The 19,036-nt window shown below is 38.0% G+C and overlaps 1 protein-coding gene across 1 annotated transcript; it reads left to right on the plus strand.

Moving 5' to 3' along the window:
• The first annotated feature begins 6,521 nt into the window (after positions 1-6,521).
• LOC146168526 (chondroitin sulfate synthase 1-like) lies at positions 6,522-17,780 on the plus strand. The gene is made up of 6 exons (XM_083380376.1): positions 6,522-7,910; positions 8,333-8,459; positions 10,471-10,671; positions 14,085-14,263; positions 14,863-15,103; positions 15,330-17,780. Exons 1-6 carry the CDS (start codon positions 6,979-6,981, stop codon positions 16,923-16,925), a joined length of 3,276 nt encoding a protein of 1,091 aa, XP_083236502.1. The 5' UTR covers positions 6,522-6,978; the 3' UTR covers positions 16,926-17,780.
• Positions 17,781-19,036: the final 1,256 nt, after the last annotated feature.

The raw sequence follows: 19,036 nt of genomic DNA on the forward strand, positions 1-19,036 counted from the left end.
TTTGTTAGACAAATTTTACCGTATATAGGACCTATTGTGGTTAACTAGTCAGCCGAATATGGGATATATTTTATAACCACTTGATTAGTGTGATGTCATAATAAAGGTACAAAATTACATCATAACTGTCACACAGCTCAAACACTTTATAATACCAACTAAAACATATTCGAACGTCATTTCGACGTCTTACACCACGCAGTAAGTTCGGTAGACGATTCACCCGTATATGCGACATTATGCGAATGCCCGTATGTTAGGCCTACCATATGTCTTCTTTTAGGAGGATTTGTCCTGTTATCCAAAAAAAGTAAATGGTCCCCCGAGGACGCTCAAAAATGCTCAAATGTCCTCTTTTTTCGCATTTCAAATTAGTTGCTTATACTTTGAACAAGACTTTTAGACGAGACGTAGTATTTATTTCCAAAATATTACTGTAGTCATGAAACATGTTGAATTGGTGGTATAAAAAAGGTTTTCCAACAAATTGCCCTACCAGCCCTATCTTCTTGATTGTTATTGCAAACATTGCGCCAGAAAAATTGCAACCGAACCTCACATGTAAAAAAGCCCATAAATAAAAAAAAGGTGTGTAATTATTATTTACTTTAAAACGTAGGATTTTAAATTGTCACTTGCAACTCTCTTTGTAGCCTCCAGCAGCAAAACCATCGCTCGAGTCGGCCAGCAACACCAAATCTCCTATCGAAAATTAATCAGAAAATCCCAAAACAACCAAACATCCCGAAAATGAGCATAAAACACCATTAAACTCAATCGTAACAATTCTTCTTTCGTTTTACTTGCCGGCAAAAAATGTCCGCCCGTGTATGCGACGTAACCATAGTGACATCGACTACCAAACCCCCTCGCCTTGCTTGCATCAAAATCCTTAATTTATCGACTGATTCGGCTAGTCTGGCGGTCACCAAACTAATGCCCACGGGTCAAATCGGGCCCGCCAGTTTGATTCTTCCGGCCTGCAGCATATTTTCTAACAATGCTAATAATTCTTTAACCGGGATATTGGTAAGATGCAAAGCTTACTAAATATATATTTTTTGTTATGTTCCACACGTTTAATAACAAACATTAATCGAGTCAAATAACGTCAATACAAAATATATATCCGGCCAGCCATGTTTAAACTTTACAGTTATCGGCCCTTTAAAAAAAGTTTGGTGAACCTTGGATATTGAAGGATCACGGTGTATTGTTTTGCAGAGTAATTATATTTGTTAGTGCTATAAGATCACAAAAACAAAGCGAAGCGAAAAACACGTAAGGCCATCAGGATAAATAAAATACAGTATTGTGTCACAGTTCTGACATGCACTTATACTACCTTAATCTGTCTACACTTCGTTTTCCTTTTGCCAGTAGTATGCCTTATCTTTAAACTTCGAAGGGCTAGATCTCAGTTAACACACATTATGTGTGAATGTTTCATTGAACAAATAATATGGTACTATGGATCCCCTTCAATGAGGTTGCTTGTACCAACTGATTGAGCAAGCATTGGCTTATGGTTGTTTCTCGACTCGTTCCCTTCTGAGCCTGCATAGCTCAGTTGATAGAGCGACGGTCCCGGCTTGACCGGAGGTCGTGAGTTCGAACCTCACTGCAGGCTAGTTGTTTTTCTAGTCTGCTCTGCTTGCATCATATATCAACAGATTCGGTGAGTCTGCAATGGCTTTCGATGTAGGCCTACTAATTATACGTAAGCCGTAATCGTTGGTCAAAAAGCAGCTTCGAAGGGCTAGATCTCAGTTATTAACACACATTATGTGTGAATGTTTCATTGAACAAATGTTATGGTACTGTGGATCCCCTTCAATGAGGTTGCTTGTACTAACTGATTGAGCAAGCATTGACGTATGGTTGTTTCTCGACTCGTTCCCTTCTGAGCATGCATAGCTCAGTTGGTAGAGCGACGGTCCCGGCTTGACCGGAGGGGTCGTGAGTTCGAACCTCACTGCTGGCTAGTTGTTTTTCTAGTCTGCTCTGCTTGCATCATATATCAACAGATTCGGTGAGTCTGCAATGGCTTTCGGTGTACTAATTATGCGTAAGCGTAAACGTTGGTCAAAAAGCAGCTTCGAAGGGCTAGATCTCAGTTAACACACATTATGTGTGAATGTTTCATTGAACAAATGATATGGTACTGTGGATCCCCTCCAATGAGGTTGCTTGTACTAACTGATTGAACAAGCTTTGGCGTATGGTTGTTTCTAGACTCGTTCCCTTCTGAGCCTGCATAGCTCAGTTGGTAGAGCGACGGACCCGGCTTGACCGGAGGTCGTGTGTGCGAACCTCTCTGCAGCCTAGTGGTTTTTCTAGTCTGCTCTGCTTGCATCATAGATCAACAGATTCGGTGAGTCTGCAATGGCTTTCGGTGTACCTTGTAATTAGTACGATTTTGGCCAGAAGAATAAAAACCTAATAGATACCAAAGACCAAACAAATTAAATTAATTTACGTAAACATGTCAAATTACTAGTTTGTAGCAATGCCCGAAATATTATGACAATTATAAATTGTGTTGTTTTCAAGTTTCGATTATTATGTAAAATGCTGGTATTATGATACAAATTTGACTCACCCCTTTTTTTTCGGAGCATTTACGCACCTCTTAATATTAACTACTGAGTCATCATCGCTTGACAACGTCACAGAAACGTTTTTTGACCCCTGTTGTCAATCTCCTGACAGCTGCAACGACTAATTGCCAAAAGAATGAAATTGTCCAGCTTTGCAATCGTTTACTATTTCTATATAATTGTTATATTCAATAGTGCAACCCGTTTGTATTATAAAGAGCGAGTTTGGTGGGTAGTTTGCCAATAAAGGTCGTTATATAAAAAATACAGCTGCTGGATATTTGAGCGACTTGTGGAGTTTTTAATGTACAGAATACCAGTTGCCAACCGAGCTCGACTCGAGTTGCTTTCTTCGTTGATCTATTTTAGTGATAATAGTTTTTTTCTTTAAATCTCATTTTACGCCTGAACGATTTTCGGCAGCAAACTGACGTAATTATCATTAACAAAGAGCACTTTTCTTCAAATGTGTTATATTATAAAACTAGACGAAATACCTGGCGTTGTCCAGGTGAAATAGAATATTTACCGATTATTCGCAAGATCTTCGTAAATGATATAAATAATGAAAACATATTTTTTTAAATGTCATAACAAATTTGCTTATGCCTAAACGTTTGAACTAAGTGTCACTAAATATAAATTTCACATCATGTGATGTGAAGTCGGTTAACTATAGCGCACAACACTTGGCTAAGCATGCAATACATCTTTTAAGTAACGAAAACCCGTGACGTTTGTCAATTGAGAATAACTCCCAAACGTAAAACTTTAGGTTGCAGCAGCAATTGCTTAGACTTGCTTGATAGCGTCATGTTTAAGCAAATACGTAATCCCGGTGCTAAACTGCGTCAAACGTGAGAAAAATCCTCATTGAAAAAACAAATGCTTACTGTTAACTACTGCAATAAACGCAATATTTCGCGAACTATGCTAAGTATTGCGTGGGTAAACACACTGTAAGAAGTCATTAGGCTTTGGTTTCAATCACTATCGCTAACAAACGGCTTAAAAATAAAAAATCAATTCTTCGTAAATTTGCGAACTCTACCTAAATTTTACGCGTAAACAGGCATCAATAAATTCCTAAACATAATAGTCTTAGTTGGAAACATTAACATTTTACTTTATGAAGCAAATGTACTTAGTTTTATTTTTTTTATTTCCCGGCAGGTAAATTAAACGTGGACTATCTTTTACTTACTGCGACAACAAACGCGATATTTTGCGAACTCTGCCTAAATTTTTATTTTTTTATTTCCCGGCAGGTAAATTAAACTTGGACTATCTTTTACTTACTGCGACAACAAACGCGATATTTTGCGAACTCTGCCTAAATAATTAAAAAAAAATTGAGTTTAATTGGTTGAATTGGCGCTAAACTATAAATTTAGGAGGCTTTTCGCATTAGGCACACAACAAATTGCTCGTGCTCGACACATTGATTTAGACAGTACGTTATCTTGTTTGAAAAGATGTGACGACACACAATACAACGGCCATATTGCGAAAACATTATAGATTCGCGCAAAAAAGTTTGAGTCCTTCTGTTGCAAGCCTGCTGTCATATAAAAAATATTGATAAAAATTAGTTTGAACGGGGGATGACTTTTATCATTTATCTATAAGTTAGAAAAATTGTAATTAAATAGGGCCGTTATACATTGTATGATAATATGAAAATATGCAATGGCATTCAAAGAGACTTTGGGCTAAAACATAGTTAAGAAAAGTAGAAAAACAAGATTCGCGCGAAGCGCAAAATTTTTTTGCAGTCGCCATGTTAAACATGGCAAAAACAGAGTTTGTAGCCTTCAGCGCTGTAGGAGTAGTGGGCAACCCAAACTAAACCATTAAAATCATTGCATAAATTTAAATATTAACTTGGAGCTCGCGCCCCCCTAAGAATTTCTTGGCGCACCCCTAGGGCCCACCAGGTTAAGAACCGCTGGCCTATGGCATATATACTAACTTTGAAATCTACACCTTTGTTCAATCACAAAGATCATTTACGAAGTTTTTTGTCCATTACAATAACAAAGAATCAAAAATTGAAGTGATATTGCTAGATTGCAGTAAAGCTGACGACCAGTTCGCAGGCCAAAAAAGTGGAACTCGCGGGCCAACTTTGGCCCCGCAGTTGGACCTGCAGTTGGACCACACTGGCATAGTTTATAACAGTGGTTCTCAACCGGGGGTCCACAAAAACTTCTAAATATACCTATATTAAATTAACTAACGCTGGGGCTTGGGATACATGCTTAAACACAATCTTGGTAACATTGTACCATGTTGTAAATCGCATTGAGTGTGACGTAACATTTCCAGTGTGACGTAACATTGGGCGAACATGTTGCCACACATCTCACAAACTTTCTCTTTTGTTATGTAGATGCGTACGCCTGTTAATTTGATTGATACTTTGGAGATTAAATACATAACAATGTTAAAAGCATGCGTTTTGTTCCGCAAGGACAATTTGGTTAACAATAAATACTGTTTATTTTATTGCCAGACCGTCATAAATTCTTTTTTAACGGTTCCCTGTTTAAAATTAGCGATCTAGCCCATCCAAAAAAGAAAACTGTGGGCACATGTATTTCTATTGTACGAAGTTTGTTGAGTAATAACGCGACAAGATAAAGCTTACCGCATAGCGTCGCAAAAGCGCATCGCATTCAAACGCTGACCGATATTAAAATTGAAGCAGACGGTGGAGTACGAAGAAGTTTGCGTCGGGCATGCGTCACTACTTTCAAGTCTCAGATCAGTGAACATTGCTTGAGCAAATTTGCCGAGCTCTCGTCGCGGCCCAGTCATCGTATTGCTAGTCGCTCGTTCGAAAATACGGTGCTATTACGCTTCAGTAGGCTCACCGGCAGAGAACAACTATTTCCTTGTGCAGACCGTGAAGTGTAAACTGAATTGTTTGCTTTGCAGATTGATAACAGAACCTGCAAGTTGACTTATTCGTATATTTTCTGCACTTGGGAAGCGCAGTTGTTACATTTTCAAGGAAATCAGGTTACTTATTGTTTGAAAGTTGTTTATGTGAAGTAAATGTTTAAAATATAAAAGTGTCAGTGCAGCCAAACTTTTGGGCATATCCCCGAATTCCAGCTTTTGTTTTACTTGTGTCAGTTATATAATACTGCATCGCAAACCACGATACTTACGGTTTCCGCAATGGAAATCATTATCGGCTGTAAAACATGACACATTTCCCATTGCGCATGTTGCCGATTGCTGACTGTCTCGTTTAAAGTCAACTTTAATGTCATGGTAGTCTTTATTACCGGCGTTTTTCAGTGAGTCGTTAAGATGTAGCCTAAATCGCGCTGAAGTTTTTATTCGCAGTTAAATAACAATTTCCCTGAATAAACACGTTTGACCTACATGGGAGGCAGGACCTTAAAGTTGTAAATACGAACAATAAAGGCCTCCCTCAAAAGAACTGTGCAACAGAAGCAGTTCGTTATGTCTACCAAATAGGTAGCCTAACTGAAATAGACTTTATTGTGGTTGCTAAAACCCAAAAGCTTTAACTAGATATTAACCCTGAATGTCATGTGGGAAGACGTTTGTGAAATGCCTATTCAAACTTGGTTACGCTTTTTAGTCAGAACAATTTGAAAATTAAAAAATGCAATTTTCAGTTATATGGTTCTTTTCAATGACGTTTGCTGCAAATGGTCAGATTAGAAATATGCTACTGTTTATATGTATATTGTGATACTTTATATTTCTGTACGTATATTCTGTACGTTCTTAACCTGGTAATTGGCACTTCACCCGTGACAGGAAATAAACCCGACATTTTCGCCAGACTCAACAGCGAAAGGATTACTTGCCAGACATGCTTTCAGGGTGTTACGAAATACATTAGTTGTTCAATAAAAAAATTGTCTTGTCTACAGCCAATGTAAAAGTAGCAGATGTGTTAAAGCCGATTTTGAAAACAGCTTGAGTAGCAGCGCTAACGGTATGTGCAAGTTGTTTTATATTTTATCACGTTTGCGACCGCAGCTCTAGACTTGCGAACGTCCAGCCGATGAAGGCACAATGGCCATTGAAAAACGCATTTTTACGCACTGATAAACGGTAACAATTAACGCGCTTTTTGTTGTTTGCAGTTGACCTTGCCACTAATTTTTGTATAGCTTGTTCAGCGCGACGTGTCAGCCGCAAACAATGACCCAACTGTGAACAGTGAAAAAGGGAGGTCTGTGGCTTGTCTACAGCCGAGCTCAGTGGGCTTGCGGTGCCGTTAATGGACTTGGAACGCTCTCCCTGGAATAGCCGGTAAAGCTTGGGAGGCGGTATAAGTGCATTGAACAGGATTAAAGCATCACCAGATATTCTTGCTCGACTGGTTATTATGGGTTCGCAGCGTCGAATGTTCAGTCGCAGATCTGTAATTGGGCTGGTTCTGGGCATTCTGCTCGGCTTTAATCTGGCCAATTGGTTGGCGAATCCAGTGCCGAATAGAACTGACATCGCCATTGAGCTGATAGCGCGGGGCGGCGGGGACGAACTGTCTGAGTTGCGTTTAGGGGCTGCTCACGTACGGCATGGAAACCGTATCCGGATGATTAAATCGGGAAAAAACTGCAACGAAGAAGACCCGAATTACGGCAAAAGCAATCAACAGCCGCAAGAACCCAAAGAGAATAACGTGGACCGGCGTGCTAACGACAACAAGGTCGAGGTTCCTATCGAAAGAAAGCATTTCGACGAGGACGAAGATGACGCGAAGACCTTTGACGATTTTGATCTAGAAGAGGAACGGGACCAGATTGACATGGAGCAGGAGAATGGTTACGAGTTCGACATGGCTGCTCCTGAACAACAGCAACAACAAGGACAGATATCCCAACAGGATCGTTTGGAGGACTTCCGACCAGTTCCCAAAGCAATGAAATACAACTACGACTCTTACCCAAAGGAAGACTCAGAAAAGGAACGATCTCTTGGCGAATTAGTCGTTAAAAAGGCAAAAGATAATAATCCACCAATCAAAGACCAAGAAACGCCGAGGCAGGTCAAAGACAGAAATCACTTTATGTACGTGGGGGTCCTTACTGCTCAAAAGTATCTCGAAACTAGGGGCCGTTCAATAATGCAAACGTGGGGACCAAAAGTTCCAGGGAAGGTTGAATTCTACGTCGGGGAAGGGGTCAAAAATGTCGCAGATGAAGGTGTACCCCTACCTCTCGTGCGGCTTCCAAGCGTACGCGATGATGTCTATCCACCCCAGAAAAAATCATTCATGCTGTTAAAACATATGTACGACTTCTATCTAAATTCTGGGTAAGTGTTTACTGCTCAGGCCTATATAAATAAGAGTCGCACCACATATGTGCGTTTTACTAACCTTTAACCTAGACACTTTTCTTTAATATGGTTCATTTTGCATTGTTACCTTATTTTTGACAGTGTGACAAACGTTAGCTGCATTTAACTATCGCCATCCTTCTTTCGGCTAACACTTTTTACAAATATTTATCTGTGATTCAACTTTTTATTTAGGTTGCTGTAATTTCAATCTTCTTTATTATATAAGTACTAAGTAGTTTTCAGGAAAAACTAAAAAAGATTTTAACGCACTTGCTTATCTTTTTGTTTGAACTTGTTCACAATTCAAAACTGCTTAAATGAGTTTCAACATAAAACATTTTATGGTTAAAACTATATTTTTATCGATTCAAATATATATTTGTTTGATATTGCAGCTACCAGTGGTTTATCCGGGCCGACGACGACATTTACATTAAAACAGATCAGTTGAGAAAATTTCTTCGTCGCCTGAACAGCAGCGAACCAATTTTTCTTGGACAAACCGGGCTTGGCAATGCTGAGGTAGGAAAAATACTTTAAAATCTTTTTTTTATCCCAAGTGCCATACATACGGAGTAGTTTTCTACTAGCCGTTCACCGATAAATGATCATTTAATAGGAAATATATTAACGATTGGTAATCTTGCGTTTCACGGTGCACGAACACATTGAATATAAATGTTGATCAAACTGCAAAACATCGAAACAAGTCAACTGACGCGTGATATTGGAAAATACAGCTCATGTCATGACACGGTAGTCGTATTATTGTTCGTTCTTAATAGCCTACGTACGCCTTGAAGCGTGCACTTCACATAGTTTAATTTCTACGCCTCAGTGCTGTTGTCCCTTATTAAAAATCTTGTTCGTTTGTTGGTTATATCGTTAATAAGAAGCCTACGAATCAATTCATTTGACTATACATCATAAAGCACGGTTCAACAACTTATCCAAATTAAATTACAAAACAGCCAGGTTTTGCTTTATGGACGCACCGCGATGTATGTGCTGCGCAAAATCTGGACAGAAATAAACGCCCAGTTGTTTTAACTTTTTTTTATGAAAATTGCGAAATAGATAGCCATCATGATCAAATGTATAGCAATTTTACGAATCTTGTAAAATTAGCACCCCCTATTTATGCCCAGTTGTAAATGTGTTAGAGTAAGTCTTTGCTTTAAAGAGCTTACCGAATATCTGCAAGGTATATCTTTACGATTTTGCTGAATATTTATTAAGTTTATATTTAGGCTATACGAATTTACAGACAGTAGGCTATATGGTAGCCGAGCGAGGTAATTTTACAAATTATAAATCGAGCTTTTCATTGCGAATAAGCTCTAATGCGAGCACCGTATGTAAAACGTTATAACCATACTTTATTTAAATGTGGTAACAAACCAGCAAACGGCCCCTCGTGGCTTGAATACGCTAGAGAAGCCACGTGGTTAAGTGTGAATTTGATACCTTTTTGACAAAAGTACGTAAGTGGAGAGTTCGACACTTGGACTGACCCATGCAGCTATTAGCAACACTGAAAGCTTTGATGGCCGGAAATTCGCGATTGCTCGGCCTGCTACATTGACCTACATTCCTACTGATCGCTTGATATCCGAAGAGCCTTTTTTCACGTATAGCACGCCTATCTTTGCTGTGGTGTTTTAGATGAAAACATTGTTCTACATCAAGTTGCAGCAAAACATATACCTGTAGCATGAATTTGTGACTAAGGTCGATGTATTGCAATTTCCCGCCTCAGAATTAATCACTGCAATTTGTAATGATTTAGTTATAATTCACTGACTATTGTAAAATATGTATAAAATAAGTTTTAGAATTTACTTTATTTGACCAGTTTCCAATTAACAGGCATTTGCAAAAACGATTTATCAAAAATAACTGCTTTTACAAATACGCTGGCGCTCAGACATTCTTATATCAACAGTTATTTACCTATACATGTGCCGCCAATATAATGAGATTTCTGTACATGACTTTACAATAGTAACAGCAGTTTTTCATTGTAATGGCTGAAACTGCGATTTTATTTTTGTTTGCTACCAATTCTTTAGTTTCTTTTTTCTTTCTGTTAGAAAAGATTAATTATAAAAATATACATTTTAATATTATGATGCTTTTTTTTCGCTCTTTCATTTCACAACAACAAGCCCCAAAGTTGTTTGAACAACCAAAATTATCTTTCATCTGTAAATGCCCCATACTGCTAATCGGTTGCGCAACCAATGTACATGCACGCCAGTCAACCAATTTTCGTGGGGCTTTTAGACAAACCAAAAAATAATCAACTTTGCTTTTGCTGAAGTACATTTATGGCATTTGTTAGCCTTTTAACTGTTTGATGGAGCATTATTATTGGATAACTAATAGTTTCGATATTGGCAATGAATCGTTTTTGGTAAAACTGGCAACAAAAAACAGTTTGTGCTGTTGTTTTTTTTTAGTGTTTATCAATATTATCGTTTCAATTGTTCGATAATATCGTTGTTCAGTCAAACTTGATAATTTCTTTCAGGAACGAGGTCGATTAAGCCTGAACCACGGCGAGAATTATTGTATGGGAGGACCGGGGATGATCTTTAGCAGAGAAGTCCTCCGAAGGGTGGGACCGCACATCCGGGACTGCGTGAAGCATCTCTATTCGTGGCACGAAGATGTTGAACTGAGCAGATGCGTCAGAAGGTTCGCGAACGTCAACTGCGCGTGGTCCTATCAAGTAAGATACAACTAAAGAAAATGTGCTGTTGTAAAATTATTTATAAGTATAAAAACAAAACGGATTCAACCGTGAAAAACAAATTGATATTTTTGTTTGTGTACTAAAAATGATTTTTTTTTAGTTGTCATTGCTTTTCGTCAAATGTATTGTACATAGGTCAATGTTTTCTCCAAAATGATAGTTTTTTTACTAAATCGTTACCTTAGAATGCTAAACAAATCATATATTTATTTATTTTCTTGCGCAAAGCAGAAGAAAATGAACCGAAATTTGTTCGAATCGGCTGACGCAACGAAAACATTTGCGATTTTATTTTAAGGCCTGAACGGAACACTTTGTTAAGAACCATATCCATTTGACCGAATGTTCGGCCCAGTTGTTCAAAATGTAGGTCGCCAAACAAATTTAGCACGTCGTTTACAGACTAGTGTCGACTCGACCCTTACAATCGCCATCTCAGTGGTGCTGTACACCGGAAGGTATACTACTGCAAGTGTTGGGGTCTTGCGCTGTTTAGCTTCCGTCTGTTTGTTGACCGTTGAGAGAAGCCTCTTCTTTAAAAAAGTTTCAAATGGGCAGCTACTTCAAACACAAAATTAAAACAGAATATTATGCAATGCATAGTTTTTCAATCAAACTTGTGAGAAATTGAAAACAAAATGATAAATGGTTTGTCACGTAAAAAGCAGTACATAAATAAAGGTGCAAACTCATATTAAACAACTAGCTTTTATGTTGCAACTTTATACATCCTTAAGTTTGTGAAGCAACGGTATATAAAGATAGTTATTTACCTTATCCTGCAAATAGAAATATCGACAAAGAATTGTAAGTTTACATTATAACTGTCGCCATTTTAATCCTCTGAAACTGATATAAACATATTGAAACACAGTGTAAAACTTCAACTTTATTGCCATGATCAAACAGAAGAGTTTGCTTTTCTGCAATAGAAATATGCGTTGCACAAAGACCACAAAACAATTATACAGCCAGTTTCCAGCCCCTAACCTAATTTTGTTATTAAGGGTTTGTTGCTATTTCTAGAGTCTAAACTTAAGGGGTTTGGTAGATTAAGCTAACGCTTCACCGAATGTAAGAATGCCAAGGTTGTGGCCTATGCTGCAAAATAAATAGCACAGTAAGAGTGCATTCTATGAAGACAAAGGGCTGTTAAAATCATTCTCAAATGGACGACATACAGGAATGATCAATACTTTATTGTGATATGCATACCCGATATTTCGGACAAAATTGTGGCCACCTGATCCGTTACTAAATTACGTCATTACTGTGCTCAAACTAGCAAAATTGATAAAATTTAAACTTCATATGTATTTTTCCCTATCGTAAACGTCAATGTTTAACTAATTAAGTTACCCCCACTTTTTAACTTACTGCGTTTGATCCATATAGCTTTCAGCTATATCGCAAATCTATACCTAAATTCAATGCTAATTTAGTATCGGATCGGCACCGATATCACCCTAATATCGTACGAGTACCGATACAACCACTTGGCATCGGGTAACGACTCTGATCCGATATTATAAGAGACTCCTAGCGAAGTTTACTTAGAAATATCGGCAGTCTGTTCCGCGCTTCCTTTATTTTGTTTTAATCAAATTCAAAATATGTTGTTTCTGTGTTAAATGGCTTATTAATGCGGTTTGGTTTCAGCCTTAGCATCCTGATCATAACTAACATTAATTTAAATCAGTTGATCCTCTTTTCGAATGTGTTTTACCTCCCTTATACATTACATACCACCTAACACAATCCCCGTAGTTTGCCACCATAGCTTTAAAGGTGTTGAATATTTTGCGCTGCCCAAGTTCAAGTCTTCAACAAAGAGAAACATAATTCCAGCGGTTTGGACTACAAGACACGCAAATTGCCGGTAATATCGGTGCGTTGGTCGTTGTTACTTGCGCGGTACAGGGCAAAATGACAGGTCGGTCACGCGTCATACAGAACAATAGGGCCCTTTTTCTCGAACAAACCAGCTGTATATTTACAGGCTTCCAAAAGCGTTTCTCTCAACCGGTGCTTCGGGCTATGTCGTTACAGACTTTCCATAGGTTAGACCTTTTGGTCATTTATGTAAAAAATAAATTTACATGGCAATTACTTCACGTGCCCCCTGAATGACTAATGTTATTTCCTAAACAATTCCTTAACCAGAATTGATATCAAACGTTTTACATGTTAACTTCATATTTCCTTTTTGTTCAAGCCGCTTGCCATTTCCAGATAATCCAGTGATTATATTGATTACCTCTTATTTGTTGTAACGCGCAATTAAGGTTTATCCTTAACGATGTAAGATCTAGTGCACGCCGCAGCTTTGTTAAGATCTTGTTGGCCACGGTACACCGAAACCGCACTCTTGCATGCCTTTGTGAAATCATCCGCGAAGAGCCACACAAAAACCCTTCGTTGCGAATTCGAAGATGAAAGGTTGGTTAGTTAAACCTGTCACCACTTAAATGGGGATTTTTTGTTATTTGTATTCAGTTACAAATGTTCGTAATTTAGAACTTTAGGATTTAAAAAAAAAACTATAAGTAGGGCGATTATTTTTTTGGCTTGGCAATAAAAGTCAAAATTTGTCAAAAATTACACATTAGGTCAAAATTTGTCAAAATTATTTCAAGTCAAAATTGTTTACAGATTTTTTTGTTTTACAAAAGAAAACTACAGTGAATTTTTTGAAATTGTTATTCAGTTTAAAATGTATCCAAATTTAGTTTTAATTACACCCAGAAACATTTTAAATGTAATATATGTTCATTAGATTAGAGCAATGCACGGTATACGCGGCCCGGCAGAGCTGACCACGCGGGTATGGTTTGTCAAAATAGGTGCCGCTCAAATTTCTTTTTGCTTTAAATAGTTGTGTATCTCTGACTTGGATAAATAAATTGTAAGGTGTTTTCTGTGTTTTTTCGGCTATAATTTGCAATTATCCCATTCCTTGTAAAAGGGTCGTGGTTAGACTAAAACTTTTTAGGCCATTGACCCACCAGTTATGTGACTGCACAGAAACACGTAACATAACAGTGCGAAGTGCAAAAACGCCATAAAGTACAATTGGTTTGAAGAAAATGAAAGCAATAAACAGGCATTTTTGCACTTACCTGAAAAAAAAAACATAAAATATATTTTCAGACATGGCCTGGTGAAAAAAACAACATATTACAAGTGCGGCATTAAATTTTTACCGGCATTTCAGACCGTTTCAGACTTTACTTTTATCACTGCGTGTCGTATTCGCGCAATTATATGGTAATTAAAGAGCCATAATTGTTGGCCATTATGCACAGTTTTCGATTGTCGTCCATGATAAATTCTTTTTACAATCAATTTGCTAAAAAATAATAGTGAAATTAAATGTTGACTGTTTTCAGATGCAGGAATTGTTTTATGAGCATTACTACTTGCGGCGAGGCTACATTGATCCAAGCGTTGACCTCTCGAACCCAAAATTGTATTCAGCAATGACCCTTCATCCCAACAAGAACCCTGCCTACCAGGTTAAACTTCATTCGTTCATGGAAGGACAGAAGATAAGCGCCAGAATGACAAGGTAAGGGTGCAAGAATATTTTGTGAATGTGTTTTTTCTTTGGTTTCTTTCAAATTGCAGGTTTTTTCGTCGGAACAGTGAGTTAAATAAGTTAAATAATATGAACGTTTTTAACTTTGAGGTTTTACACTTTCTAACCATGTTCAATTAACAAGTATTGTAGTTTTTAAGGGCACCGCTCGTAAATGTATAGATAACATTACTGTTATATTGAAATTATCCTTATCATTGCAAACAAGAAATATACATATTTTTTTTCTATTTCGATTCTATTTTAATTTCGTCTGCTTTATGTCTATACTGTTTTCGTTGTTTCCTCAGATAGGCTATACGGACGATGCTTTTGCTGATGAAATATTTATCTTTATAACATTTAAATAAAATGTCTGAATTTAGTATTGCTGGACTATACTACTGTGTAGATAACATTGTTTTTTTTACTCTAATACAATATTTAAAAAGTGGAAAGAAAGTTAAACATTAATAAAAAATTGTAAGCCCCCATTAATTTTTATGAAGCTCAAGCTGTCATTTACGATTAGGCCGTTGTCAAACAACAATTCTACCTGTGGCGTTAAACTACTCAATAATTTTCAACAGGATCAAATTACTTCAACGTGATATCTTAAAGGCAAAGGGAATGCTCGGCAAGAGTCCGACTATAGAGGAGTACAAGCTTGGTCTTCACCCTACTTTGCATCGCTTTGTACCTAAAGACAGAGATGAGGTGATTGCCTGGGACTTTATAAACGAAAGGCTTCTATACGAAGCACCGCCCAGTCAAGCAAGAAGAGCGATGCCGACCCACAGGATCATCACACTGAGAAACATCATAATGCAGGCAGGTTTTTCTTTGTACGTAATAACAAACAAACTAACGAACTAAACTAATTGTCAGATTTATATATTTAATATAGCGAGAGCTAAGAACCTAACCTAACTAATAACATAAGTCAAAAGTGCGATTTTTTTGCAATTAACCAAATAAGCAATTTTTGATGTCCTAAAAATTCGATTGCTACACTGCTAGCCAGGTTTTACCAAATAGTGTCTTTAATTGTTTACAGGTGATGCAAATGATGAACTCGAACGCTAGAACCCGTGGACGCGTGATAGACTTTAAGCAGATCGCCTACGGGTATCGACGAGTCAATCCGATATACGGTGCCGAGTACATACTTGACCTGCTTCTCATCTATAAGCGTTATAAAGGCAAGAAGATGACCATACCTGTTCGGAGACACGCCTACCTTCAACAGACCTTTACTCGTACTCAGTTTTGGGAAGACAGTGCCATAAACGTTTCTACAATTGAACAAATGGTAGCACAAAGCCGTAAAGGGATTGTCGACAAAGTTCTGTCTTCCGTCCTCGACCGCTCTAGAAACGTTTTCAAGATATTTGGATTCTCAAAGGCGAAAGTACCCAATTCACAAGTTGCAGTCGATCCGAATGTGAAGTCGGAGGCGCGTCGTAAAATTCGCTACGATTCTGGGCGCTTAACGTCCTATTCTGAAAACGCTGACAACCAAGTTGCCGCCGTAAATATCATTGTCCCCCTTGTGGGGCGCATTGACACGTTTCGCAAGTTTATGTCAAACCTTGCCAGCGTCAGTTTGTCACGTGGCGACCCTGTGAGTCTTCTGGTTGTTCTGTTTAAGCAAATTGACCCGGAACTCGAGCAACAATCCAAAACCACCATAGAGATACTCAAGAATTACTCGGAGAGATATCCCCTGTACGATCTGCGCTACATTGAGATTGGCGGAAAGTTTTCGCGGGGAATGGCTCTCGAAATCGGGGCGTCACATTTCTCGAACGACTCGCTACTCTTCTTTTGTGACGTGGATGTAGTTTTTAGCACCGAGTTTACACGCAAATGTCGTGCAAACAGCATTCTGGGGAAAAGCGTGTACTACCCGATCCTATACAGTGAATATCACCCTGAGTTCAGTACAGCCTATGAATTGTGGAAGACCTCAAAAAGCAACCAGACAGCTTTATATGCACTTCAAGACGAATTCGCAATCAGAAAAGCACAAGCCGACATGATGCACTTTAACATCACAGATACAGGCGGGTATTGGAGAAACTATGGGTACGGCCTTCTGTGCGTTCACCAGAGTGACTTCATCAAATCCGGAGGGTTTAATATCAACATTAAGGGATGGGGACTGGAAGATGTAGACCTCATTGACAAGTTCGTAAGCGCTGCCAAAAGAACGGTTGCTCCTGCTGGTCCGAACGTTGAATCTGCGCAGAAGAAATCGCTTGCAATTGTGCGAACCCCGGATCCTTCCCTGGTTCACGTTTACCATCCCTCGCAGTGCAGTGTGGAACTGGCCGACAACCAGCTTCGTATGTGTCGCGCGTCTCGTGCGTCGGGAATCACGTGCGTCGGCAACCTCGCGATTGCGTGGCAAAGCAGCGGACCCAGGGGCACCATGAAGCATCCCAAGATAATCCACGACCCAGTCAGTGACATTGTGCCGCTCGAATTGGAAACATTAACTAAATTGGACCGCAAAACCGCCGAAACAGAGGTCGCCAGCGACATGCTACATGTCGAACGCGACAAGCGACATGTGCTGCGCGCGGGGCGACCAGTGAAGACGTTGCGTTTAAAACAAGTGGCAAGTGTCGTCGCCAAAAGGAAAAGATGATAACAACTTCTATGGCTATATGCCATTTTAGAGGCTTATCGCGAGTTGCATGTCGCAGATGACGTGATGAGGTCTGGCGAAGGTTGGAGTTGGATTATCGTCGCGACAATGCCGTTACAGCACTATTAGGCATTTTTGTTGTTTACCACTATCCAGTGGGTCGAGTGTTAGAGATAACAAATTTCACTGATGGGACAATAAGTGTCGCGTATGCGAAGCGATAACAGCGTAAAATGTGGTGGACCAAATGAAAGTCTGGTTCCTTTGGTAAATATATTTATTTTCTACACTGAATTAAACTCCCTCATCAGTGTTCCCCAAAACTCCAATTGAGGCATAGGCATACTGGGGATATTTATTATTTATTTAGAAATCGGTTTGCTCCTACCCACTGATAATTAAGTACGTAAGCACTAAACGTTGTGCAATAACTGGACGCCGGACGGTGGAGCAGACAGGACTTGAAAGTTAATGATTAAACTAATTCATGGATAAGTTTTAAAATAAAAAGCATTGTTACATGAAAACTCAACATGTTTTTTACATGTCTTTGCCTGATTTTGTTATGTTATTGAAGGTTGTGCCCGATGAAGTTGCTTAGTTGTACATTGTTCACCCAGTATTTTGTCAAAGGATAATAATTAGTCCAATTAGGACTTTTTTCAGTAGATCTTACCAGTAAGTTAATTCTATTTCGTCAATAGAACATTAAGCTGTTGTGTACAGGATAAAGAGAGATTTACGTAAAATATGTTAAATGCATATCATTTTTTTAATAGGGAAACTAGTCTTGAAAATAATTTCGTTGTGCCAATCCCTACCTCATTTTCGTTTTACGTGTGTTGTGTGCAGACTTGGACAACTAGATAATTCTAGTTTTCTAATTCATTGAATCTTTTTTTTTTTAGTGAAAAAGGCTAAAAATTAGCTCACACATATTTACCATTCACGTTCTTATAAGAATACTTTGCGATTAAATTAAATTGGTTGTATGTGATTCTAGTTCAAATTCTAGTTGAAATTTGTTTTTTGAAGAATTCGGTAATTCTAATTCTAATCTAATTTAGTAAAACCTAAAACAATCTAATTCTAATTCTAATCTAATTTAGAAAAACTAAAATGCTCTAATTTTAATTCTAATCTAATTTTAAAAGCTAAAATAAATCTAATGGTGAAAATAACGGCCCAAATAGACGTTAAAAGCGACATGCTTATTTTCAAACGTTTCGGCAATTTCTAATGCCATCATCAGTGTCGCTTTTAACGTCTATTTGGGCCGTTATTTTGACCATTAAACTTATGAACAGATCCGTATATAGTGTTCCAAAAATAAATCTAGTTGTCCAAGTCTGGTTGTGTGTGCGTATTGCAACAATTACTAACACTGCTTCGCAATTATACTATTGTTGTTATCAAAGTGTCCGTTATTTACGAAGTTTACACTTTGTTTTGATTTCTGATATACTGTAACGTTAAGCTAATAATGTGTGTCAACATTTGCAAATCAATCGATAAAATGTGTGTGACACTGTGAAATCTGGGTTGTTTTGTCTGTGTAGGTCAGGGGTTCTTAAACTGGGATCCATGGACCCCTTGGGGGTACGTGAATTGTTTTACGGGATCCATGAAGGCAGTGTTGTAAACAAGTCATTTTAAATTGGCCTAAGTCCCAGTCAAGTCATTTGTAAAACAACTTAAGTCCAAGTCAAGTGTTTTTGAATAAATAACAAGTCAAGTCTCAGTCCAAGTCATCAGTTGCGCAAGTCAAGTCCCAGTCAAGTCATAATTAGAGCAAGTCAACTTTAAGTCATGTCCTTGTTAAAAAATAAAATTTTAAACTATTAAAATTTTTAAATTTGTATGATTATGAGCAATAACTGAACTAAAAAATAAGAAAAAAACGCAACATATAGCAAGCAATTTGTTTTATGTGCTAAAATTTGGATAATCAATTTTACAAAAAAAATTTGAAAAAACGTTTTATTTTAACCCAAGTCATTTGTCCAAATGACTTAAGTCAAGTCAAGTAATTTGTCCGAAAGACTTAAGTCAAGTCAAGTTATTTTTCCCAAATGACTTAAGTCAAGTCAAGTCGTTTGAAAACAGTGACT

The sequence above is a fragment of the Ascidiella aspersa genome, chromosome 1 (genome assembly GCF_963924565.1).
Source record: "Ascidiella aspersa chromosome 1, kaAscAspe10.2, whole genome shotgun sequence".
NCBI classification, from domain to species: Eukaryota; Metazoa; Chordata; class Ascidiacea; order Phlebobranchia; family Ascidiidae; genus Ascidiella; species Ascidiella aspersa.